This window comes from Protopterus annectens, chromosome 14.part0 (genome assembly GCF_019279795.1).
Source record: "Protopterus annectens isolate FY-2018-M chromosome 14.part0, PAN1.0, whole genome shotgun sequence".
Taxonomy (NCBI): domain Eukaryota; kingdom Metazoa; phylum Chordata; order Ceratodontiformes; family Protopteridae; genus Protopterus; species Protopterus annectens.
Genome location: NC_056748.1, coordinates 1,038,554,861 through 1,038,582,110, shown reverse-complemented (window position 1 = coordinate 1,038,582,110; position 27,250 = coordinate 1,038,554,861). Strand labels below are relative to the sequence as shown.

At 41.7% G+C, this 27,250-nt stretch overlaps 1 protein-coding gene across 2 annotated transcripts in view; it reads left to right on the top strand.

Annotated features, from left to right (window-relative positions):
* Positions 1–27,250, top strand: part of ZMYM3 (zinc finger MYM-type containing 3) — a 3,891,108-nt gene that overhangs the window by 2,912,055 nt on the left and 951,803 nt on the right. For both annotated transcript variants that reach the window (XM_044056844.1, XM_044056843.1), the window contains exon 20: positions 26,876–27,044. In XM_044056844.1, the coding sequence (XP_043912779.1) occupies positions 26,876–27,044 (169 nt within the window). The remainder of the gene's footprint in view (positions 1–26,875; positions 27,045–27,250) is intronic.

The following is a 27,250-nucleotide window of genomic DNA, read 5'->3' as shown; positions in this document are numbered from 1 at the left end:
AGTTCACAGACGGTTGCAAGTTGGGAGCTATTATTAACTCTCCAAGTGATGCTGACATCCTACAGAAAGGCCTCACTGAGACCAACGACTGGTGTCAGAACCATGGCCTTAAGCTCAATGCCAAAAAATGTGTCGTTATCCCCATTCAGAAAAACCCGGTTCCCATGAATTAACACTTCTATGGTAGTCCACTGAACACAGAAGGTGTTATAAGTGATCTGGGAATATAGGTTGACAGCAACCTCTCTTTTGACCACCACTTTGCCACTGTGGTCAAAAAGTCCTTCTATGTGGCACATCTCATTACTAACGGTTTTGCATCCAGGAAGAAAGAGATCATTGTCTCCCTCTACTCTTCCCTCATTAGGCCAGTCATTGGATACAGTGCCTTATTTGGCGTGTACCTCACTAGACACCTGTAACAACTGGAGAGGCCGCAAAAGTACCTCACAAAGAGGATCCTAGGCCTTAAACACTTGTCCTATATGGACAGACTCAAAAAACTCCAACTATTCTCTGTGTCATATCGCCTACTTAGAGGTGGTCTCTGCTTGACTTACAAAGCCATGTCTGACCCAGCTCTGTTAGAAATGCTACATGTAAAGAAATCCCAATCCTCCCGCACCACACGCTCCAGAGACCTCAACCTCATTACCACAATAAACAGAACAAGATGGAGGGACAGGTTCATAACCCAGAGACTGCCCATGCTGTGGAATAGACTTTCCCGTACATGTCAGACATAGCACCTCACTGGCCCTCTTCAAGAGGAATCTTGATGAATGGATGGGAAGTAGAAAATTCACCCCGGGGATCACTCCAGTGGCTGTACTCAACAGAGGCATTGGGAACTAAGGTCGGGTGGCACGATGCCAGAGTAATACTATGGGCTAGGCTTGTAAAGGCTCCAGGGCCATTAGCCTAGTACACACCTATGAACCTATGTATCTATGGAAAATGCCTTGATGGGTAAGACAGGACTTGTGCAGCTATCCTGGGAATGGGGTCTGACTGGGGCATTCAGTTCTGCGGAAAGGTACATGCAAACGTCACTTTTATGGCCCACCCATCCTGTGGTGAACGTCAGATGTCCCACAGAGCAGAGGATAGCCCAAAGGTTATGAATACTGCAACATGGAAGAGAAGGACCTCAATGGTTATGTTAAGATTTTACACAACTATTCTATATCAGCACAGGCAGAAAACTTCAGAAGATATGCAGATAAATATAAAGGAAAATTACAAAATAAGCAATTTATTCATGACCCAAAAAGTTTTATAGAGAATTTAGGAAACGAGGCAAAAGGAATAGAAACACCACCAGAAAGGAAGAAATATACACATTTTAGAGAAATATCTATGAAGATCCTGTGGAACATCACAAAGATGCTAAATAGAGTGAAGGAAAGGCTAAGAATTTCAGATGTACAGGATTTGAAATGGGATGACGCAACAGCTAGAGAAATTGAAATAAAATTAAGAATAGCTCCTAAATGGAAAACCCTAGGCCCAAATGCAGTACTTAAGTTCTGGCTAAAAGTATTACCATCTTTACATGAAGATTTAGCCATGCGTAAATGTGCATCCCGAACAACTGCCAACTTGGTTAACAACAGGAAAAACAATACTTGTCCTTAAGAGCAAACCTGGAAGCTGTCCTAAAACTATTGACCAATAACTTGCCTTCCAACAGTGCATAAACTATACACTGGAATTGATGCCGACAGTTTATTGTCATTGAGAAGAAAACTCAGTCATGGCAATAGAACAAAAGGGTAAGAAACAGAAGTTATATGAAACAAAGGATCAATTGTTGTGAAATAAAATCATAATGGAGAACTGTAAATAGGGGAAAATGTAAGTACGACATGGATAGACTACAAAAAAGCATTTGACAGCATCCCACATTCATGGATAAGATAGTGCTTATAAATGTATAAGATGCACCCTACACTGATTGATTACATTACGGCGACCATGAAACAGTTTCAGACCACTTTGGAGTTGAGCCATGATAAAGTAAAAATTATTATTCCAGGGATAAAAATCCAAAGGGGGATATTCCAGGGTGACTGTTTGTCACCGCTGCTGTTTTGTCTTGCTTTCTAACAGATTTGGTCATGGCCACAAATTGGCTCACAGAAGACAGCAAAGTGAAAAGACTTCCCATATTTTTTTTGAGAATTATTTAAAACTGTATAGTTTGACAGATGAGGAGCTGAAAGCACAACTACAAGTAGTCAAAACTTTCTCAGATGATATAAGGATGTCATTTGCTCTTGATAAATGTTGTAAAGGAAACTTTAAAGCAGGAAAGCGGTGGCACCAAGAAAATACCAGTCTGGGACAGGAATGTGATATAAAAGAACTTGATCAAGAGGGAATGTATAAATATTTAGGAATTAATGAAGGCTCAACAATAACACATTACCAAATGCAAATTAAACTTAGTAAGGAATACATTAGAAGACTAAAATGAATACTGCAAACAGCTGTAACAACTAGGAACAAAGTTGAAACTCTAAACTCATCTGCTCTTCCTGTCCTGACTTACAGCATTGGAGTGACTGACTGGCCCCAAAAGGTATTGGATCAGTTGGACAGGGAAAAAATAAAAATGCTTCATGCTTATCAAATGATTTATAAAAATCAGTGTACACCAAGATTATATATTCCCTGTGCTGAAGGAGGTATGGGCCTCCTCAAAATTGATTACATGTATAGATCTGCAGTCGTAGGACAGCATACATGTTTTCTGACCTCACAAGATCGTAACGTAGTGAAAGTTTTAAAACATGAGGAGAATAAGTCTAAGATGACTTTCCTAGGTAGTTTAGTAGAAGCATATCGATGTCAAGCGGGAATGGAAATCTAACCAGAAGAAAGCAAAAATCAGGCAGCAACTGAATGTGCCAAAAAACAAAAGAAAGAATATAAGGTAAAGGATCAGATGAGAAGGCAAGAAATGTGGAAAATGCAAAGTTGTAGTTGCAAATACAGAAAATTCTTGGAATATCTTCATGTCAATTATGACTGAATGCTGAAATGGTAAGGAGAGGTGATTTTAAACCAAAAGGTGAAAGGTCAATATTGGCAGCCCAGGATAGAAGACTGTAACATTCATAAGAAATGGACAGATGAAGGTTTTGTAAAACAAAATTGGAAACAGTTGTACATCGTGTTGCTAGGTGTAATATAGTAGTGGCAGAAGGACTGTATAATTGAAAGGCATAATAATGTGGGAAGACTGTTACATTGGGGATTATGCAAATGTTATAATATTGAAGAAGCTGACAATCATTGGAAACGTGAGCCCAAAGCGTTATAGAAAATGATGAAGTTTATATCACATGGTATCACCCATTACCAGCAGTTCTAAAAATAGTTGCAAGTACAGAAAACGCTTGGAATATCCTGATGTTGATCATGACCAAATGCAGGAATGGTTAAGGAGAGGTGATTTTAAACCAAAAGATGAAAGGTTAATATTGGCAGCCCAGAACAGTGGACTTGCGTACATGTTGGTTTACAAACTCCATTGAACATGTAGGAGTCCATGAAAAGAAGACAAAAGTAGCATTGACATTGAAATTGCTACACCCAGTGACTTGCATACAGAGAGACACAAAGTCATAAAATACCAGGATGTACAGGATGAAACAAGGGCAATGCAGAAGAAGGATACCCAGACATTTCCAATAGTAGTAGGAGCAATGGCTCTTATGAAAAAAATTTACAATCTTATTTGGATATGTTACCGATAGATGTAACACCGTATGAATTGCAGGATTCGTCAATTCTGGGCATATTGCTGGTCTGCGAAGAGCACTTCTGTCTCGTATCAAAGACTGAAACAATACTAATTTCATGAACTTTAGTCATACTTTGACTTGGGAATGGGGTCCATTCCCATCATAGTATTAGAAACCCAAAATACTTGGAGAAATTAAACTGACATCGGCATCCTCTATGGTGAGTAGAGCTTGTAGGGAGTGGAGTTTTTTGTTTAGACTCCAAGCATAGAGCAGTAACACCTTTAGATGTTCATGGTTTTGATTTGCTTTGTTGGAAGTACTTTCAGTCTGGCATTGCCTAAATAAAGCACTATGGAGAAGGACAATGTTTTAGCTAATATTCAAAAGGCTAGAGGGGAGAGGTGCAGGCCATCCCTGGCAAAGCAGCATATTCTATTGACCATCTATTCCATTCTGATAAATATTACACTCCCTTAGAATGACACCAGAAACTAAGCCAATTATTAAAGTCAGTCATCTTTAACTTGTATTGTGACTTCATCCTCGGAGAAGGTAAAATGCTATTCAGTGCTATGCTTGTACCAGTCTGGGACATGTATTCTGAGAGCCTCATGATCTGTCTCTTCATGTAATCTAGGAAGGTGCATCTCAAGTTATTTAAACCCACATGGACTATAACTGAGTCATACTTCTGGTCCGGTGACCTAAGTGCATATGTAATGTGGCGGATCCTAGCTCCTGATAAGCAACTGGTTGTGACTTTCTCCTTACTCAGCCTGGTGAGAGGGACGTCATGTGTTTCTTACAATGGAATCTCCTGTAACCAGAATATCAGATGGTGTGGTGGCTTGCCTTATGGGCTTAGAAGTAGTGGCTCCATGAGATGTGACTGTAAGTGCCAATGTAGGTGTAGGTTTGAAAAAGTGCATTTGAGGTTGCTAAAGATATTTGTTTGGAGTACTTTATCTAGGAGGTCTTTGGTGTTTAGGAAGGTTGCATTTAAGTGCCTCAGCATATGTGGGACTATGTGTCTGCTTTGAACTGTGCGTGACTGGTGCAGTGTGTGTACTACTGTCAACCTGACTGACATTAGGAGTGCTTTTATGTGAGATCTTTGTCTCCAGTGATATTTTGTAAATATATCTCTCATATACCATATCAGTTTGTTTGAGAATTAGCTGGTTGTCAGTAAACATGAGCCAATTTCTGCATTTCCTTAGGATGCCAATGTCCTCCAAGGTGATAACGGAGGAAGTGGGAAAGTTCATATCCATAGCAACAGGCCCTTTTTATTGATTAGATGGCTACAGTGAGAATAGAACATATAATCAACAGTATCTGGTTTGCAGCCCTGGAGGCAGTTATTACTCCAGAGTAGTTGCCCTGTGTGCAACTAGGTATTAGTGAAATTTCAAGGGTGCTATTACAGGACAAAGTCAGCGCAAGGTGTCTGTGGCTATGCAGAAAACTGCCAAAAACTTGAGGAGAAACTAATAAGTAGACCCTGATGATTTATGGATGCAGTGTTTAGGAAGATACACTGAATTTGGGTTAGACAGCAGCTGATCAGGCAGTACTTACTGAAAAAGAATTAGCTGATGAACAGAGACTTGCCTGATTGGCTACTGCCTGCCTACTACTAGTGCTGGTCTCATCACAGCCTCACGCTGCTGGTATGCAATGCTACTTTGCTTCTTCTCTCACAAGAAGAAAAGCAATACCACCAATCCCAAGATGATAAGCAGGCCTTAGGCTCTTTGTTGATCAACAGTCTTGTCCTAGATGATGCAAGGGGTTTTGTAGGCTTGTTGTTGCCTTTTCCTGGTAGATGAACTGAATAGCAACCAGACCAATCAGGAAGGTCCAACAGAGATTCTCACTGCCTAATCAGAAATAGTAAGTGTACTCCGCTGTTTCTGTCACCAGGAACAAAATTGTTTGTTTGTGTCTTTCGGCCTTTCCCGGTTAGTGGTCGCCACAGCGGAACTCCGGTCCGCTAATGATTGGCAGTTGATTTTTACGTACCGGCTTTCCAGGCCTGACGCACAACCTTCAATGAAGGTACGCCCATTCACGCATGTCTCCATGCAGAAGACACTCTAGCTGAGAATCGAACCGGACAGCGTCTTACTGTGAGGCGACAACGCTACCGCAGCACCACCACCGCGGGTTGACACCAGGAACAAAATATAAACATAAATTCCAAGCTGGCACTTATGGAGCAAGTTAACAGGCTTTCTGGTGATCAGCAGTCTCCAGGAAATAATATCCCTGTTCTCAATAATATCCCTATGCTCTTTCTCTCACTAGAAGCAAAGCAGAAGCACTGATCCCAGGATTACTATGAAAGGTGGAATGTGATGTGTCCAGTAATTGGTAGTCTTGAACTAGATGTTTCAGATTTTAAAGGTAAGATGGGAAAATGGGTTAATGTCTTAAGAGGTGCAGTGTGCATTAAGCAGTTAGATATGAAAGAGGGGGTAACTTAAGCTTTACCTATGTAAGTGAAGAGCCACTAATTTTAAAAGAACAATGTAGATTGGAAGGGGGTGGGCATTTTGGATTCTGTCTGTATGGTGTACAGTGGGATAGCCAATACATTTAAATAGCTGAAGGGGAGTGATTTTACAAAATGATAATTTTGTGCTTCCTCAGAATAGTCATTGAAAGAAGAGAGAGAGTGAGAGAGAGAGAAAAATATGTGATCAAATTAATATAAGGAGCAGGCAACTAGACAGAGAGGTGAGTTTAAAAACAGTAATACAAAATACATGAAAACAAAAACGAGCCAACTTTTCTCTCATAGTAATCTATAGCAGATTCTGAGTGAGGTTTTCCAGTTAAGCCTTGAAATATTTTATTTTACCTGTTAAATTGAAGGTTTAGTTCCTAGCTGTGCCCTCTCTTCATAGGTAGTTAATTTTAATTGACCTGTTCTGATATCTGAGTGATTCACTGGAGACACAGCTGTGGTCTCTTTTCTAGTTTAAATATGCAATTAAACAGAATACAAGTAAACACAGTGTAAAGAAGATAAACCACAATATACAGAATTGAAGAAGGCAGTGAAGCAACACAATGTAGAAGAAAGCAAAAACAAACTAACTTTTCCCTCACAGCAATCTATGGCAGAGTCTGAGTGAGTTTTTCCAGTAGGTGGTAGGTGACTAATTTGAGGAAATGTGTAGGCTGGCTGAGATTAGAAAGTTATCTAAGGATGTTTATCATTGTTGGTAGGCCTGTCCTCAGATGCCAGTTTTTCTAACAGGAAATGTAAAAAAAACAAACACTGCCAGTCCAGGCCTTGACTCAACAGCATCAGCAGGCAGTTCAGGCCAGGCAGCTAGACCCCACTTCCCGCTAGTGTTCATCTGATCCTATTTGGTTGGGTACAGCTTTTTTTCTCCACTTAAAGCATTATGTAGCCATCATGTCCAGGGACACCAATTTTTGGTTCTCAGGAAAAAAAAAAAAAGAAATCTGGGAATTTATTATACCCATGATTTTTAAATGTAATTTCATTATACTTTTCAAGTACAGCTTATTTTTGTGTAGTGGTGACCCTAAGGAATTTCAGGTGTTCCTCACTATTGTGAGGAGTAATCCCCGTGGGTTGGACTTTACCTTCAATATTGATAGGAGAACAGTGCAGTTTGTAGATGTGGAACTGTACGTGGGTATGGATGGAAGGGTGCAATATAAGCCTTTTTATAAAGCCACTGCTGTAAACAATTTTTTACATGCTTCTAGCATGCATAGTTCCCATCTAATCAAGTCTTTACCATTAGGGGAGTTTAAGTGTATTGCAAATAATACTTCAATAAAGTTAAAAGTTGAATTTGAACTTGTTAAGAAAAGATTGCATAAGCGGGGATATTCATAAAAAATCATGGTCACATTTGAACTGGAATACAACAGATGGGGAGAGAGACACTTATTCAGCTGATCATGTCGATAAACAGGATGATGTCATATTCTTTGTTAACAAATATTCAGGTTTTTCAGCAATTTTAAAAAAATTGGTAAGTACTCTATGGCCTATTATAAGTAGGGATGAAAACGTATGTGACATATTTCCCAAGAAGGTAGTTTTTTCTCTTGGAAGATTTCCAGATTTGAAGGAGATGTTGAGAACTAGAAGTAAAAGGAGGGAGATAGTAGATGCAGGTGCTTATGCCTGTTGGAGATATAAAGTTTGTGGAAAAATCAGAAATTTGAATGGAAAGATGATCAATGGCAAGAGTTATAGGGCTATTGATCGTTTTGATTGTAACTCCTTTGGAGTTATTTACATGATCAGCTGTGACTGTCCGTCACCGAAATGGTATGTTGGACAGACCAAACGCAAGGTGAAATTAAGAATTATGGAACACCTTGGTGATATAAGAAATGGTAAGATGGATAGCCCCATAGCCCAACATTTTCATTTCAAGCACGAAGGTTTGGTTGATGGTTTCACCTTTAGTGTAATTGCTAGACCTTATGGGGTGGTGGCTTGCATTATTAATTTTCAACAAAGATTATTGAGAATAGAATCCAAGTTTATCATTAATTATAACACTCTTTATCCTAATGGCATGAATCTTGAAATATAATTACAAGAGCATTTTAGGCGCATTTTCATAATATTAATAATAAATGTGGTTTTATAAATTTTTGTCATTTTGGCATACATTTTGATAATATGGGGCCGCTCTTGTTTGGCATCTACTTCTCTGAAGTACAGGTCAACACTAAGGGACTCTGGCTAACAAAGTTTGCAGATGACTGCAAACTGGGAGCCATTATTGAATCCCCAAATTATGTGGATACTCTACAAAAGGGTCTTACAGAAACAGATGCTTGGTGCCAGAGCCATGGGCTCAAGCTCAATGCCAAGAAATGTATTGTTATCCCCTTTGGGAAAAAACATGTATCCATGAATTACCATATAGGTGGCAGTACACTAAACACAGAAAGTGTGATAAGAGACTTTGGGACACAGGTGGACAGTGGTCTCACCTTCGATAACCACATCGCCACAACAGTCAGGAAATCCTTCTGTGTGGCACACCTCATCACGAAGGGCTTTTCATCCAGAAAAAAGGAGGTCATTGTCCCACTGTACTCATCCCTCATTAGACCCATTATAGAATACAACGCCCCATTTGGTATGTACCTCTCAAGACATCTGCAACAACTGGAAAGGCCTCAGAAATACCTCACTAAAAGAATCACATGCCTAAAGCAGATGCCCTCGCTGACCGCCTTAAAAACTCCAGCTATACTCTGTCATATCGTCTACTCAGAGGCGATCTCTGCTTAACATACAAGGCAATGTCAAACCCAGAGCTGTTGGACATGCTACACTTAAAGAAATCCCAATCCCTCAGAGCTACGCTCAGGGATCTAAACCTTGTCATCACAATAAACAAAACATGCTGGAGGGATAGGTTCCTGACCCCGAGACTCCCCAGACTCTGGAATAGATTGCCCATACATGTCAAGCAGAGTGCCTCTTTGGACCTCTTCAAGAGGAACCTTGACGTTTGGATGGGAGAAAGGAAATTCACCCCAGGGATCACGTCAGTCGCCCTGCTAGACAGGGGTCCAGGAAAGTAAATAATGTGGGAAGAAATAGCCAGGGAATTGTTATGGCTAGGCTTGTATAGGCCCTAGGGCTGATAGCCTAGTACCAACCTATGAACCTATGGTCGGAGGTCAGTGGAGCTAACAATGAATTATGTAGTATGGGAAATGTAAAAATGTTAAAAAATCTGAAATGTAAAGATGTTGAAATGTTAGACGTTTGAATATTTAAGTGTTTAAATATTTAATTGTTTAATTGATCAATCAGTTATCATTAAGATGATGTATAAATATGGCTGCTTCTGTGAGTAAAGTATTCTGTGAGAAGGCAAAAGCCGAGGTACCAGGAGCAGTAAAGGATTATTTTTTGCAGTCTTTGCTGTTTTTGGTGTCTTTGTGTGTTTGGAATTTTGGATTTGCAGCTTTAGCTGAAGTGTGTCGTTCTCTGTGGCTTTAAACCATATTTTAGTAACTGCACAAACATCTGCATTTTCCAAGATGAGGATAGCTTAGAGGGAGTTGTTTAAACTCCTGGCATGGAGCATTAACACCCTTAGATTTTCTAGGCTTGTTTTTGCTACGTCAGAAGGTTTGTCAGTTAGGCATTGTCTAAAAAAGACACTTTGGGGAGAACAATGTTATAGTGAATATTCAAAAGCATAGAGGGGACAAATGTAGACCACCGTGGTAAAGCAGTGCAGTCGGTTGACCATATCCTGTCCCACTGGCAAGTATTGTGCCCCCTTGGAGCGACACCAAAATCTAAGCCAATTATTAAATTCATTCATCATTTGTTGATGTTGTGCTATCCTTGGAGAGGGTAGAATGCTGCTCAGTGCTAGCCTGATATTTGCCTGGAACACAATCAAAAAGCTCCATCATGTCTCTCTTTATGTAATCCAGGGAGGTATGTCTCAAGTCATTTTCACCCACATGGACTATGACAGAGTAATGCTGGTGTTTGCGATCCAGTGACCTGAGTGCATGGATGATTTCGAGGATCCTGACCCCTGACTTTAGCCTGGTGAGTGGGACTTCTGTGTCTCAGAATGGTGTTTATGCTATGACCAATTTCTGTGGAGGTATGCCTTATGGGCTTATAGGCTGAGACACAGTGGGATGTAGTAGGATGCGTCTTGTTGGGTGTTGTTTTTTTTGACTGCTGTAGAGGTTGCTAAGGACACTTTCTTGAGCGCAGTGTCATGGCGATCTTTGTGTTTAGAGAGATTACATTTTAGATAGACAGCATGTTTGGGTCTGTATGAGGTGGGGTGTAGTGTGTGTGTTACTGACGATCTAATTGGTTTTAATACATGTATGTGAAAGTCTTGTCTTCAGTGACATAGCATAACTACATCTCTCACATACCTTATCTGTTTGTTGGAGAATTAGCTAGTTCTCAGTGTACAAGGCAATTGCGCCATTGTCTCAAGACACCCAAAATACACCAGGCCAGCTACAGAGATAGCATGCAGGTGCTTGCCCATGGCTATGTATCTGTATTTCTTTCTTTTTTTTTTCAGTTTTTAACACCTTTATTAAATTATCACTTAAGATGTAGGCCCGCATACATTGATAGAAAAGAAAGCCATATTGACATTTTTTCATTTACACACATAACACAAGCACTCAGGTCACTCCAAGGCAAGTACAAATATGACTCAGTCATTGTCCATGCTGGTGTGAATGACCTGAGACGTACCTCCCTGGACTACATGAAAAGAGACGTAGAGGAGCTCTCTGAGCATGTAGCCCAGGCTGGTATGACCCTGACCTTGAGTAGCATCTTACCCTCACCAAGAATGATGCCACAATATGAAGACAAGTTGATCAATTTCAATAATTGGCTTAAGTATTGGTGTCATTCGAAGGGGATCCAATGCCTGTCAGCTTGGGATGATATGCACGACAAGCCACGATGCTTTGCTAGGGACGGCTTGCACCTGTCACCCCTGGGCTTTCGGATATTGGCAAAGGCTGTTGCTACCCCCATAGTGCCTTTTTTAGGCAAGGCTCAAAAGACAAACCCACCTCCATAGGTATCACAAGGGATAAGAAACTAAGAGTAATGCTACTCAACGCCAGAAGTCTAAACCTCAAGATGCACACACTCTAAACTTTTCTTAGCATGGAGAACATCGATATCTGTGCAGTAACTGAAACCTGGTTCAGGACTCCCGAGAGCACCCCAGCACTGCCAGGTTATACCTCATACCATGCTTTTCGGCCCCAAAACTTGGACCGAACCACAAAAGGAGGGGGAGTATCGATATTCATCAAAGATACCCACACCTCCAGGTTGGTGGCAAAGCACGAAGCATCAGAGACTATCCATGTGCAACTAACAGTGGGTAAAACTGCCTTCCAGTTTATAGCCTGCTACAGACCACCCTCCCAAACCCAGGAACCCCACTCGGCCTTCCTGAGAACACTGGAAAATATGAAGGTCACTCCGAACACCATTATATTGGGTGACTTCAACTACCCAAACACAGATTGGGAGCATTACTCTAGCTCCAACACCCTTGCCCAAAGGTTCCTAGAATTCATAAACTCAGATGCTATGGAACAACTTGTTACCACTTCCACAAGAGGGGAAAATTACTGGACCTGATCATCACCAACATGGGGACTTTATGCTCCAGACCAGAAGTGTATCCCTCACTGGTAAGATCAGACCATAAACTGATCTCACTGGATATTCACATCCCGACCCCACCCCCTGCCCAGAAAACCACAGTGAAAAACTTTTCTAAAGCAAATTTCACACTCCTCAAAACCGAGATGGAATCCTTCAAAGCCCCCGGGCCTGAGGAAATACGGCCCAGACCGCAGAATCCTTTATAAATGCATTCTGTGAACACCTTCAGGAATGCATGGATCATGCAATCCCAGATAAAACCAAGACCCAATCCTCCAAAGGCAGACGACCTGTCTGGTGGACCCCAGCCATAAACAAACTATACAATAGAAGGAGGAAGCTACTACATGATAGAGCAAAATCCCAAAAAGGGAAGGCATCTCTGATCAGTATTAGCAAAAAACTAAGGGCACTCATAAAATCGTCAAAGGCCAGCTTCGAGAGAAAAATTGCACAGGACACTAAGGATAATCACAAGGCTTTCTTTAGTTATGTTAGGAACCTGGGTGGGAATTCCCAGATATGCTCAGAATTAGTCCAAAATGACAAAAAATACACTGATCCCACAGACATTGCCAACATCCTAGCTGACAGGTTCAGCGCAAACTCCCCCCCCCCACCAAAAGGGCAAATATCTATCCCAGCAGAGTGCTGCCCCCCTGACATCTCAGATGCTCAGGTGGGAGTTGCCCACTCCAAAGCAAAAAGCACAGCATCAATGGGACCAGACGGTGTCCCAGGCTGTGTCCTACATGAACTCCAAGAAGAGCTAAACCCAAACATAAAACTACTGTTCAATCTCAGCCTTACTACAGGATATGTACCCAAAGAGTGGCGTACAGCAGCAGTGGTCCCTCTCCACAAAGGTGGTGCCTCAACGGACCCTGGAAACTATCGCCCCATAAGCCTGACTAGCTTGGTCTGCAAAGCTATGGAAAGAATCATCATGGACCTTATAAATAAAGATATTGGGGACCTACAGACACTGGATCCTACCCAGTTCGGCTTTGTTAAGGGCAGATCCTGCCTCTTAAACCTGGTTGACTTCTTTGAAACAGTCACCAAGGCCATTGACGAAGGGAAGGTGGTCCACACAGCCTATCTGGACCTCGCAAAAGCCTTCGATACAATACCCCACTCGGGCATTATAGATAAGCTCACCAGCTTAAATATAAACCCCTATGTCACTAGATGGGTTGCAAACTGGCTCAAGGACAGAACCCACATGGTTAGAATTGCTGGAGCCATGTCAGACTCCAAACCAGTTACAAGTGGTGTCCCACAAGGCTCAGTCCTGGGACCTCTCTTGTGTGGTATATATTTCTTGGAGGTACAGGCCAACACGGAAGGACTGTGGCTGACCAAGTTCGCAGATGACTACAAACTGGGTGCCATAATCGATTCTTCAGCCGACACAAGCATCCTCCAAAAGGGCCTCATAGAAACAGACAACTGGTGCCAGAGCCATGGCCTCAAGCTAAACGCCAAAAAGTGTATAGTCATCCCCTTTGGCAAAAACAAAGTGCCCACAAATTACCACATAGGTGGTAATCCATTAAGTACAGAAGAACTAATTAGGGACCTGGGGACCCAAGTTGATAGCAATCTCTCATTTGACAACCATGTGGCCAAAGTGGTTAGAAAAACATTTTATATAGCCCACCTAATCATGAAGGGATTCACATCTAGATTAGGGTAGGTCATCGTGCCTCTTTACTCATCCCTCATCAGGCCCATAATCGAGTACAATGCCCCTTTTGGGATGTACCTTACCAAACACCTGCAGCAACTGGAAAGACCCCAAAAGTACCTCACCAAGAGGATCAAAGGGCTCAAACAGATGCCATATGCTATAAGTTAAAGAAACTCCAGCTCTACTCAGTGGCATACCGCCTGCTCAGAGGTGACCTGTGCCTGACGTATAAGGCCATGTCCAACCCGGAATTAAGGGACATGCTGCACCTCAAAAAATCCAAATCCCATCGAGCTACACGCTCGAGAGACTTGAACCTCAGCACTGAAATAAATAGGACATGCTGGAGGGACAGATTCATAACCCAGAGGCTCCCTTCACTCTGGAATAAAATCCCAGTCCAGGTTAGGCAGAGACCCTCATTGACTCTCTTCAAGAGGAATCTTGATGAGTGGATGGGAGATCATAGGTTTACCCCGGGTATCACTTCTGTGTCACTGTTAGACAGAGGCACAGTATACTAACCTCGAAAAAGGGCATAGCAAAATTCATTTAAAATGGGTGGCGAAAGCCAACCACACTGGCTAGGCTTATAAATGCCCTAGGGCAGATAGCCTAGTATGAACCTATGAACCTATATATTATACATTGCATATATATGTTCATTCCTTATAACAACTCCCATTTAATCCAACATTACTGGATCTTTATTCCTTGTTCTACAAGGGGATGGTGTTGGAGGGGTTTATAGCTGGCTACCTTGATTGTTGTAAGAGTGTAGATTATTTAGACTACCTTAAGACCAAGCTTGAAGGGATCAGATGTTTCTCAGTGTGCAAACTAGCTGCTATGCACAACTAAGTATTGTGGATATATCAGGGATAGTTTTATAGGAGAAATTTTAATTCTAGGTTATTTTATCTGTTGAGGACAGTGCTAAAACCGTGCTAAAACCTTCTACAGGACAGACAATATCACACAAGTGTGCCAAATGTGTAGAAGCAGAAAAAAATAAACAGACTACTTAGCCCCGTCCTCAGGTCAATGAAGCAATCTCCCTGTGTGATCCCCAGTTATGACAGACCTAGCTACCTTTTACTGTCACTAGAAAAGCAGTACCAAATCTCCTTAGTATAAAACCACATTACAGTTAGCTTTAAAGTGAGTGCTAAAACGGCAGTTCAGACAGCTGTCTAGAAACACACTTCTAAAGTGACTACAGTGCAGAGAACAACAGCACAGGCAGTGAAAAATCAGTGGCACTTTATAATGGTAAACTGCAGGAAAATACAATAAATTGAGATACAGCAGTAATCTTGAATAACTTCATGTGCAAAAATTCAGTTTGTTACCTAGCTTTGCCTGGATGGCGCTATATGCAACCAGTACTCTGGAATCAGTAGGGCAGACACCAACAGTTAATTGACTGGTGCCAGAGCCATGGCCTACAACTCAGTGCCAGAAAACACATTATAATGCCCTTTGGGAAAAATTCAACCCAAGTTAATTACTAGATCGCTAAAACACCCCTAAGAGCTGACTCAGTAATAAGGTATCTGAGAACCTATGTAGACAGCAGTCTGGCCTTTGACAAGCAGGTAGCTAATATAGTAAGAAAATTATTTGTGTCTCCCATTATCATTGAATACAGTGCCCCCTTTGGCATGTATCTAACCAGACAACTTGCAGCAGCTAGAATGCCAACAAAGATTTCTCACCAAGAGAATTCAGGACATGAAAATCTTGTCCCACACTGATCGCCTAAAGGGTCTATCTCTATATTCAGTCTCTTAAGGGCTGCTGAGAGATCTTTGCTTGGCTTACAGGGTTTACTCAGGCCCACCTCCGATTAATCTGCTGCAGATATGCAAAACAAAACAGCACCAGAAACATTAGATCTAGGAATCTGAACTTTGCTTGTGACATAAACAGAATGTGCTGGAGAGACAGATGTGTACTAAAGGATCCCTGCACTATGAAATGGGTTCCCCATCTGTTCATGTTGGACCCTGTTCAAAAGAACCTTGACATTTGGATTGTAAATCATAAATTTACACCCAGTCTGGCACCCATGACCCTTAAGGACAGGAGCCATCAATAAGAAAAGTGTTATCCTAACACCCACTCTCCTTTACAGATCCTTAGTTACTTCCTCCCTACTAACATGAGCCCCTCCATGTACACGCCATGATACTCGGGACCCAAATGGTTTGAGGCACGTGGCTAGGCTTGTAAGAGCTCAACTGGTCATTAACCTAGTAACAACCTATGACTCTGAATATGCTTGTGAGCTCTGTGGAACTGTGGGATGGTATATAAAGGCCTACCTATGTGGCTTTGTCGATCATTGAGGTGCTTTTAATTAAAGCAAAAGAAAGTGGTTGGATTGCTATTTTACCACATTCACTTTCCTTGAATGGAAATGGAGATGTTCTTCGTGTTTCACTGTTGCAGTTCTTACATTTGGGTAGTCCTGCTGGCAGGTTGCCCTCAGCCAGCCTGAATTCCAAAGTCCTGGGTTCTGTGTCGGCCGCTGTCGCCCCTTCCATGACGTCAGGTCATCAGGGGTATAAAAGATGCGGCCGACGCCATTTTCTTTAGTCTTTCTTGCCGCGCGGTGCCCGAAGCTGAAGCAGTTCGCAAGTGCCGGTCGGCCGACTCTTGAGATTTTCGAATTCGAATTTCAGATCCGAAGTGTTCTATAAAGCTAAGTACCCTGTTGGGGAAACTTTTTTTTGCTCCAGACCGATGTCAGAAAAGGTTAATTGTATTTCTTGTTGGAAGCAAATACCTCATAAGGACTTTCATTCTTACTGTATTCCTTGCCTAGGCCCTGACCATAACGTTTCAGGTTGTCGGTTTTGTGCTAGATTTAACCAACACACTATTAAGCATTGGTATGATTTTGCATTAAACTACTTTGGACGCAGGTTTAATTATCCAGAAATGTCGTCGGAAAGCCATCTGACTACCGGAGTTCACAAAAAACGCAAAGAAAAAGAAAGACAACCAAGGTCCAAAACCAATGACGAAGCTTCTCCTAAGCCAGTTACCGGTTCACCGGTTCTCAGTGAGGTGCTTTCGCAGCCCCTGACGCCCACTACTTTAGAGTTGCAGGCCGCTACCAACTCCCATGTGGAGTCTGCTATGCCACTGGAAACTCAAGGTATTGGAGCCTCGGACGCTATTCCTTTAGATGAGTCCGGAGCCGCTGAGCAGGCACCGGCTTCTGAGGGTGTATTCAGACCTAAACATCTATACATTAAACCGACTTCAAAGGCAAAGACTAAAGCACCTTCAAAGACAAAGAAGCAAACTCAAGAGCCATATGGACAGGCCTCCATGCCCAAAAAGCAGATGCTCAAAATGGCCGAAGACTTGATTACCTTGATGAGGGGTTCCCATCCCCCTACTGATAAGAGGCCTAGGCAAGAGTCTGACTATGAATCTTCAGATCAGGTTTCCATGTCTTCTGATTCCTCTTCTGATCAGGAATATTCTTTTCCCCCCTATGAGGATTCGATTCTGATGCTGACGAATCTATACCTTCAGCTTCTCCTCCTGAGGACTATTCTTTTGGGGAAACCTTACATACCATGAGGGAGCATTTCCACTGGGAGAGCCAAGATTTTTCAGAATCTAAAAAGAGGGTTAGAGATTTCCTGTTCCTACCTCAACACAAGCCACTAGCCATCCCTCCTATGTTAGACATTGTAGATGATGTGTTTTCGGAGTCTTGTCTTACCCCTGACTCCTTGCCTCCAGCTCCTGTTAAGCCTGACAGATATTACAGGGTTCCTGACTCACATAAATTCCTCTTTAAAAACCCTGCTGCAGACCCAGAAACTATTTCTCAGGGTCCCAAAGGAGTTAAGGCTTCCGCTGCAAAAAACCCTACTCCCTCTGACACGGATTCTAGGGCACTGGATAGATAAAGAAAGAAGGTTTACACATCTGCTACCTTGGCTATAAGGGCCTTAAACTGTCAGTTTCATATGCTCAAATATCAGCAACATGTCATGGCATTGCTTAAACAGAAAATTATATTAAACTCTGAATGTGCAGAAAACAAGGAAATGCTGGATCTGTTGCATGCAGCTGAACAAGTTGGAAAGCATACTTTGCAATGTGGTTTTGATTCTTTAGAGGCCTCCTGCAAGGCCGCAGTTACGGGTTCTGTAATTAGGAGGCATGCTTGGTTAAAGGAACAAAATTTGCCTGATCATGTTAAACTTAAATTATTAGATGCACCTTGATACTTTGTTTGGTGTTAAGGCAGAAGAGGTGTTAAAGAAAATGGAGGACAAAGCTAAATCTATGCAAACTGTCAAAAGATTTTTTACAAGTACAGTCACCTAGGTTTAGTAGACACTGGCCAACAAAGAATTGGTCCTTTCCTGTGTCAAACAGACCTCAAAGGGGCAGACCCAGACGCCCTAGAGGCAGATCCCAGGTGCAAGGTTCATTCCGCTCAAAGCAATGAGGGGCTTCTACCTCCAAAGTTGGAGAAGAAAAATCACAACCATTCAGGAAACAATCCCAATGACTTCCCCCTGCCTGCACCAAGCACTTTTTTCTGGCAGCCCCCTTAGGGGGAAAATTAGCACTTTTTTCACAAAATTGGCACATTATAACACAAGACAAGTGGGTCTCAAATATGCGAATGAGCATCTATGTTTCTATGTATTTAAAGTACACTTACCTAGCTCGTAAGGTTGTACTATCATTTATTTCATCACTGCAATGTAATTTTTATTGCCTGTAGAGCTCCTTTTCAACTGTATTTGGAAACTCATACCTCTTTAAGGTTTCCAAGGAGCTACCTTAATTAACTAATGCGGTTTTATACCATTGGGTCGCTGTTTCAATTGTCAAGTATAAAATGTTTTTGCCCTTGTCTCATTATTTGTCTGATGAAGGCGGGTTATTTTAACTTGCCGAAAGCGCTTACTTTTACCAGGAATTACTTGGATTGTGTTTTGCAACAATAAAGTTGTGGTTTGCTTTTACCAGCGTTCTCTTATTGTGTGCAGTCCGCACTTTCAGCAGTTTTTGGTCTCTTCGCATTTGTTTGTTGTACTCGTGGTTTTATGGCAGACGACACTAGAGATGCTGGTTCACCGTCTATTTTTTCACAAGGAGACTTGGGCAATAACAGTTCGGATTCCCATCAAACGAACCTCACACAACTCATTGAGGTGCTGCTCCATCGAGTGGACGTATTAACGCAGAAGGTGGATGCCTTTTCCAATCCAGCTGCAACAACGAGCATTTCGCCAAATGACAGCAATTCAACTGCAACGGATTCCGGTGAAGCTTCCATTCCTAACGGTCAGCGTTCACCTCGCTTGTCGGCTAACCATATTTCTTCTACTGAGGCAAGTGGTCGCAATGCAGCAATTACAGGTACACAGCAGTTTCTTTTAGCTCCTATCAATTCATCTTTAAGGGACCCAGTCCAACCTGTAGCACAAACAAGAACGAATGCGACTGGCACTCGTTATTTGGATGGGATCCCAGTTATTAAAAACTTTTTAGACAATAATAGTTTTTTTACAAATAGTAACAACACGCAAGATAATAATCTTGAGCCTTTGGCTGTGGACAATCAGAACTTGGATAGTAAAATTGACATCTTTGATGTAAAACTGTTTAAGTGTAAAAAATTACAGTTGGAGACAGCATATCTACAGGAATGCATTAGAAATAAAGTCATTCCTAAAGGACTACGCCAATGGCGCTTTCCAGCTGGCCTAACAGAAGCTTCACCCTTTTACCATGAGTTGATCGAGCTCTTTGATAGACAAGGGTTCGAATTTTTACTAGCCCTAATAGGGTTTTATACTGCTGACATTTGTAATTTAAAATCGGAAATCGAAATATTGGAAGCAGAAATTAAATCAGATGCCGAGTTCCCTCGCTACAAGTATGAATTTTGTAGGATTTTTTCTAGCATTGACGCTACCCTCGTCAAATTAACTTCTAACAAGAAAAAGAAACTAGCTAGGGACATCAAGGATTACGCAAATAAATGCGCTTATCCTAGACTTACCCAGGGTCCAACTAATAACCCTGGTGACTTTTCAACAGCTGGTTCTAATCATATTCAGCTTCCCCAGTTCAATACCGAAAATACCAGCAACAATAATGGTAATAGTAGACCTGTTAGAAGAAGCCCTAGACTGAATAACAACAACCACAGTAATATCATAAATCCTCCTCTTGCAGCAGATGAGCTGATCCCTCTAGTAACTGATCACCCTGATTTTCATAATAACATCAACGACCAGGATTTTCAGGTAGTGAACAACCACCGGGGGAACAATCGCCCTCGAGCCCAACCTCAGACCAATCCGAGGAACAGGAGACGAGGTCGCAGGAGGTGATAGACCTAACGAATTTTGGTGTTCATCCAATCCTGTACCAGAGTTCTAACGGGGACTTCACTGTGTATAACTATACTTCTTTGGTCATATCACAGGACATTATAGACTTTCTTGCTAAGGATTTTTCTTTTGTGCCAGGGCGCCCCATGGACATAGGGAGGTTGATTATTGACCTAAAAGTATTCATACGTAAACTCAACTTAAACTGTATCATGGGTAATGATTCAACTGCAGTTAGCCTACTTAGGGTAGCTAGCTCTTATAATCCTCCATTACACCCCACCTTGCAATCTTTTGAAAAAATGTGTGAGATGGACATGTGGGCTATTAAGAACCATGTTATGTATAATAACCAGAAGAATTCTTCTAATATTGCCCCCTTGGAAATGGATTTCATTCATTTAATACAAGATTGCCATATAAGAGCTATGAAACCAGACAAAGGTGGGGGCATTGTTTTTATGGATCATTACAAATACGTTGAATACATGGTCCAACATCTTGATTCGCCTGCCTATGCAATATCATCTCTGAATGAGATCAATGGGGCTTATAGGAAAATTAACAACATGCTCAATGATCTTTTCTTGGAGGGTTATATCGACATGGACATTTTTAAATACTTGACCATGGCGGCCCCAAGAATTCCTGCATTCTTTGGCACACCTAAACTACATAAAAGTCTGGTTGCGCCCCCTTTTAGACCCATCATAGATGGGAGAGGTTCTATCACCCAAGCATGTGCGAAATATGTGGACAGTATTTTGAAACCCTTGATTGGTAGTGAGAGGCACATTTGTAAGGACTCGTGGTCGTTTTTAAGCGATATCAATAAGCTTTCTTACAATGATACCATGGTGCTTCTCACTATTGATGTCAAGGACCTATATACTGTCATTCCTCAACAGATTGGCCTAGCCTGGGTGAGGGAGTTCATGACGGCAAAAAATGCTGAACATGATACCATCAATCTTATAGAAACTCTGTTGGAAATCGTTTTATCCAACAACTTCTTTATTTTCGAAGGGAAGTTTTATTTACAAACCTCGGGTGTTGCCATGGGTTCACCCTGTGGTGGAACCTTCGCCAACGCAGTGCTTGCCCATTGGGAGTCTACCTTTCTTTTTAAGGATGAGTTCTTTATGCAACATGTTACCAGGACGACATTTTTTGCATCTGGAATGGTGAAAAAGCGTTGATTCCGACATTCATAGACAGAATCACAAAAACAACAGATTTTTTAGAATTTACATACAACATTCAAGATTGTGAGATTAACTATCTCGATATTTTGTTAATCAAGGATAGTGTTAACCAAAGATTCATAAGTCGGATATATAGAAAACCAACATATTCCAACGCTTTTTTACACTTTTCAAGTAACCACCCATATCACCAAAAGAAAGCGGTCATCAAAGGGCAGATAGTTAGAGCTGCCCGTATGGTAACTGATTCAGACGACTTTCTAGCAGAATGTAACAACCTCACTAACATGTTTCTAGCTGCAGTAGTAACAGAGGTCATGCATAAACGTGACTCAGGTCATTTCGTCCCCTTGTTGTTAGGACATAGTAATGCCAGTCCAGCATTTTGTGATGACCTCACACCTCTTCAAGATAGGTCTATTCTTGTCCATGACATAAATCATGATAGGACCAGTTTTAAGACCAGCTTCTTACATACTTATTCCTTTGATTCTTTGAAAATCAAAGAAATTGTCAACAAAAACTGGGAAATTATCAAACATGATAGATCCCTCTGCCTGGTTTTGGGTGAATTTCCTAAGATCACATATAGAAGAGGTGAAAACATGAAAAGCATTTTAGAAAGACCACATCATACATCTAACAGACCCAATGGTATGTTTAGATGTGGAGCATGCTCCCAATGTAAACATATCAAGGTAGTGAACAAGTTTAACATCAATGGCAAGGAATACAGGGTCACTGGACATCACAATTGTGAGTCCAAGGCGGTGACTTATGTAGCACTTTGTGACCTATGCAGGGCGTTCTATATCGGTAAAACCGAGAGAAAGCTAAAAAGCAGAATTTACGAACATCAACATGCCATCATCAAAGAAGATGTTACTAATGCCCTAGCCAGACACTGTATAGAGTACACAGGGCATTCCTTTTACTTTTGTGTTTTACAACAGAGAGACATCGACATCAGGGGTGGACCATGGCAATTACGTTTAGAAATTGACGAGCTGCTATGGCAGATCAGGACCAGGGCTCACATATCCCCTGGTATTAATGAGGGTTTGTCAATAAAATGTGTTTTAAAATGGCTTTCTCATAACAGGTAAACACTTTATATAGTCATTTACCTTAGTATCTTTTGTATTCATCTTGAGGTTTAATTTGATTGATTTGAATCTTCAAGTATGCTTGGCTATCTAATTTTTTGTGGCATTGAAGCCTTATTCACCATTGGCCTACGATGTATAGGTTTTACCATAAGTCTACATTGCCGTTCAATTTTTGTTAGTGCTGATTAGGTGTAATTCAGTTTTAAATACCTACTGCTGCAAACATAGAAATGTATTTAAATGCGTTTTGGGAAGGGTTCACTCTGGTTGTTTAACTCAATTTCCTACAGTAGTAGTTGACTGAGGGCACTGGCAAATATCAGATCTTTCAGGGTGTTCCACTTTAGCCGTGCAGTATTTTTGGTGCTCTTGTTTACCTTATTGCCACATGATTTTATGCGAACGAGCATCTATGTTTCTATGTATTTAAAGTACACTTACCTAGTTCGTAAGGTTGTACTATCATTTATTTCATCATTGCAATGTCATTTTTATTGCCTGTAGAGCTCCTTTTCAACTGTATTTGGAAACTCATATCTCTTTAAGGTTTCCAAGGAGCTACCTTAATTAACTAATGCGGTTTTATACCATTGGGTCGCTGTTTTAATTGTCAAGTATAAAATATTTTTGCCCTTGTCTAATCATTTGTCTGATGAAGGCGGGTTATTTTAACTTGCCGAAAGCGCTTACTTTTACCAGGAATTACTTGGATTGTGTTTTGCAACAATAAACTTGTGGTTTGCTTTTACCAGCGTTCTCTTATTGTGTGCAGTCCGCACTTTCAGCAGTTTTTGGTCTCTTCGCATTTGTTTGTTGGTCTCAAATATCGTGTCACAAGGCTACAAGTTCTTTTTCCATACCCTGCCAAAAGCAAACGGCTGACCAGATCTGCCAAAAAATCATTGGGCAGAGGCACAAAAACAAGTCTCATCTCTCATTGACATGGGGGCCATTCAACTAGTACCAGAGCAAGAGCAGGGACAAGGATTTTCCTCAAGACTGTTCTTGGTACCCAGAAAGGACAAGGCCTGGAGGCCAATACTGGACCTATCTATTCTGAACACATTCCTGGATATTCCAAAATTCAAGATGTTCACTTTGCAGCAGCTTCTGCCCATGCTGGGCAAGAACGCTTGGCTTGTGACTTTAGACCTAAAAGAGGCATACCTGCATGTCCCAATCAGACAAATATGCAGAAGATACCTCAGATTCAAGGCTGGCTCAATGCATTACCAATTCTCTGCACTGCCCTTTGGCTTATCTACTGCGCCCAGGGTATTTACAAAGTACCTGGCACCAGTAATTGCATTCTGCAGACAAAGAGGAATACAAATATATCCTTACTTGGACGACTGTCTAATTCAAGCAGAGAACAAGGACATTCTTCTACAGCATCTGGCGTTTGTGAAAAGACTTCTAACATGCCTAGGGTACACAGTCAACGAAAAGAAATCAAAACTAGTACCCTCTCAAGAGATAATATTCCTGGGTGCAAGCTTAAATACAACTTGCCAGATGGCTTATCTCACATCAGACAAACAAAGGCAACTGACTTACCTATTTCAAAATGGTGGCAACAAAGGCCCAGTTATCTGCAAGAAAAGTTCTCCAGGCTCTGGGCTTCATGGCATCCTGCATCCTACATCCTACTAATTCCATATGCAAGACTGCATATGAGGAAACTTCAATGGTACCTAAAAAGTGTTTGGACTCAACATTGCCACAGCCTGGAAACTATGATTACTCTCATTCCCTGCCTGCAGCAGGAGTTTCGATGGTGGGCAAAGGCTTGTCACCAAAACAAGGGACAGCCATTCACATTACGCCCAGCCAGGCAAACACTAACAACGGATGCATCAGATTACGCCTGGGGGGCCCAGATGGCAGGAAGATGCATTCAGGGCGCATGGACCTCAAACCAAATGCATCTACATATCAATCAAAAAGAGATGCTAACAGTTCAAAATGCCCTGACAGCCTTCAAGGACCTACTGCATCCAGGACAACTAATGATAAAGAAGACAACGCCACGGTAATGTGGTATATAAACAAGCAGGGGGGCACTCATTCTTATCCTCTTTGCAGACTAGCCATGACTTTGTGGGACACAGCATTGACTTACCAAGTGCACCTGCAGGCACAATTCCTGCCAGGAAGGAAAAATACTCTGGCAGACGACCTAAGCAGAAACCTCATGGATCCCCATGAGTGGCACCTGGAACCACAAGTCTACAGCATGATAACAAGGAAATGGGGATGCCCGGACATAGATCTATTTGCCTCCCCTCACAACTACCAACTAAAAAGATTCTGTACAAGGATTTATCACAGACAAGCGTGGAAAGTGGACGCCCTATCTTTCAGCTGGAAAAAACTATCATACACATTTCCCCCCTGCCTCTCCTCCCCAAGGAACTCCTAAAGGTCAGACAGCATAAGCCAAGGATGATACTAATTGCCCCAGACTGGCCCCGCCAGTACTGGTATCCAATACTAAGGAGCTTGTCTCAATGCCCAGCTTGGACCTTGCCTCAGATACATCATCTGCTGTCCCAGCAAAACAATCAGATCCTGCACAGCCAACTCAGGACTTTAAACCTGGCAGCATGGCGGATAATGTAGTCATTCAAAACACTCCTCTCAGTAAAGCTGTGATGGATGTCATTTTGGAGGCCAGAAGGCCTAGTACTAGAAAATCTTATGCTGGAAAATGGAAGAGATTTTGTGCTTGGAACCAGGCACAAGGAACTGATACAGCTGTGCCAAACATTCCTCAGATTTTGCAACACTTAAATGAGATGCTGGACAAAGGTCTATCTTTTTCATCTATTAAAATTTATGCCTCTGCCGTATCGGCTCATTACAATACAGAGCCACCATTTTTTTCTCATCCCTTACTAAAACAGTACCTCAGAGGAGCCAAAAACTTAAGGCCTCCAAGATCATCACGAATGCCTGCATGGGACCTCAACTATGTCTTGGAAAAACTCACCCTGCCACCTTTTGAGTCAGCTGCAATGGCTGATATAAAGATTTTGTCTTGGAAAACAGCTCTGCTCCTAGCAATAACTTCTGCAAGATGAGTTTCAGAGCTTCAGGCACTCATGGCTGTGGAACCTTTTATCATTTTTTATCCAGACAGGGTCTCTCTGAGGACAAACCCAACATTTATGCCTAAGGTGGTGTCCAGTGTGGCTCTTAACCAAACTATTCATCTGCCAACTTTTTATCCAAATCCACAGAACAAGGGGGAGAGAATTCTGCATTCTTTGGATGTCCACAGACAGCTTAGATTCTACTTGGACAGAACCAAAGTTTTCCGAAAGACAGAACAATTACTAGTAGCATATGCTGCAGCATCACAAGGAAAGGCGATCTCAAAGCAGACTATTTCAAAGTGGATAGGCCACTGCATCTGTTTCTGCTACTTACACCATGGCAAGCCAGTGCCTAAGGGCATTAGGCCACATTCATCCAGAGCTGCAGCCACTTCAGCAGCCTTTCTCAGGGGAGTACCAACCAAGGACATTTTAGAGGCTGCTACTTGATGTTCATTGCACACCTTTACCAAGCGCTATCATCTGCCACTCTCCTCTAAATCCAGGGCAGGCTTTGCCACTGCAGTTCTGCAGGGCTTCATAGCCGCTCCTAATGCTGTTTAGCTCCAGCCTCCCATCCATAGCTTTGGGACTCTACCCAAATGTAATGACTGCAACAGTGAAACACGAAGAACATAGTACAGTTGTGTACACTTACCATAAATGTAGATGCTCGAGTGTATTCACTGTTGCAGTCCAGGTTACCCATCCACCATCCCCCTTTTCTTCTGATGGAACCTATCTTTCGTTCACTGATTTATACAACCTATGTGGTGTATTTGCTTGTAGATGAATGAAAAGTTTATATTGGTGCATGTATTTATATGTATATAAATTTTGGCTACCCTTTTAGGGGGCACCTGACATCTGGGGCAAGAAAAACTAAAGAAAATGGTGTCGGCCACATCTTTTATACCCCTGACGACCTGATGTCAGGGAAGGGGCTACAGCGGCCGATGCAGGACCCAGGACTTTGGAATTCAGGCCGGCTGAGGGCAACCTGCCAGCAGGATTACCCAAATGTAATGACTGCAACAGTGAATGCACTCGAACATCTACATTTATGTTAAGTGTACACAACTGTACTTTACTGTTGGATGCTTACTGCCAAAGAAACTTGGTATTTGAGCTTTTTGTAAGGTCCACCTACTAGGGATTCATATTGGGGGTTAATTTATTAACCTATACCTCGGATATGCATGAAGTATCTACTTTTTTCATAACTTTACCTGTTTACAAGACAGTTTCAGTGATGACAGGTATAGAAAGTACATAATTTTTGATTCTCTGAATGTAGTTTTACTGATTGCTTGCAGCTGCTGACAGAAAGTAATGTGTCTCCTGTAAAATGTTATCATCTTGTCTGGTTGGGTCATTTATGTACTAAGAATTCCAAATATTTTTGTTTTCTGCTCTTCAGAGTCACAAGAGAGTGGCAGTATCAGAAAGCTGTTCACGGGACTCTTTAAGCAGCCAGCCACCCTGTACAAGTCTACATTATACATATGGGGTCAACGCCTGGAAACACTGGGTCCAAACAAAGCACTCTGGAGAAGTGGCTGACAAAAGTGATGAACTTAAATTTGGACGTGAGTTTGTGTGCTTCTCACCTGCTGACATTTTTGTACTTATTTACTTCTGGCATTTAAATTTTTCTGCTTTTACCTCTTCGTAGTCATTTTACAGATGAATCCTGTATTTCCAATATTGTGATCATTTTCAGTAAAGTAACTTGTGAAAAAAGAATTCACGGGCAGAGCTGTGTGTTTTTGCTGAACTTGTCTAAACTTAGTAT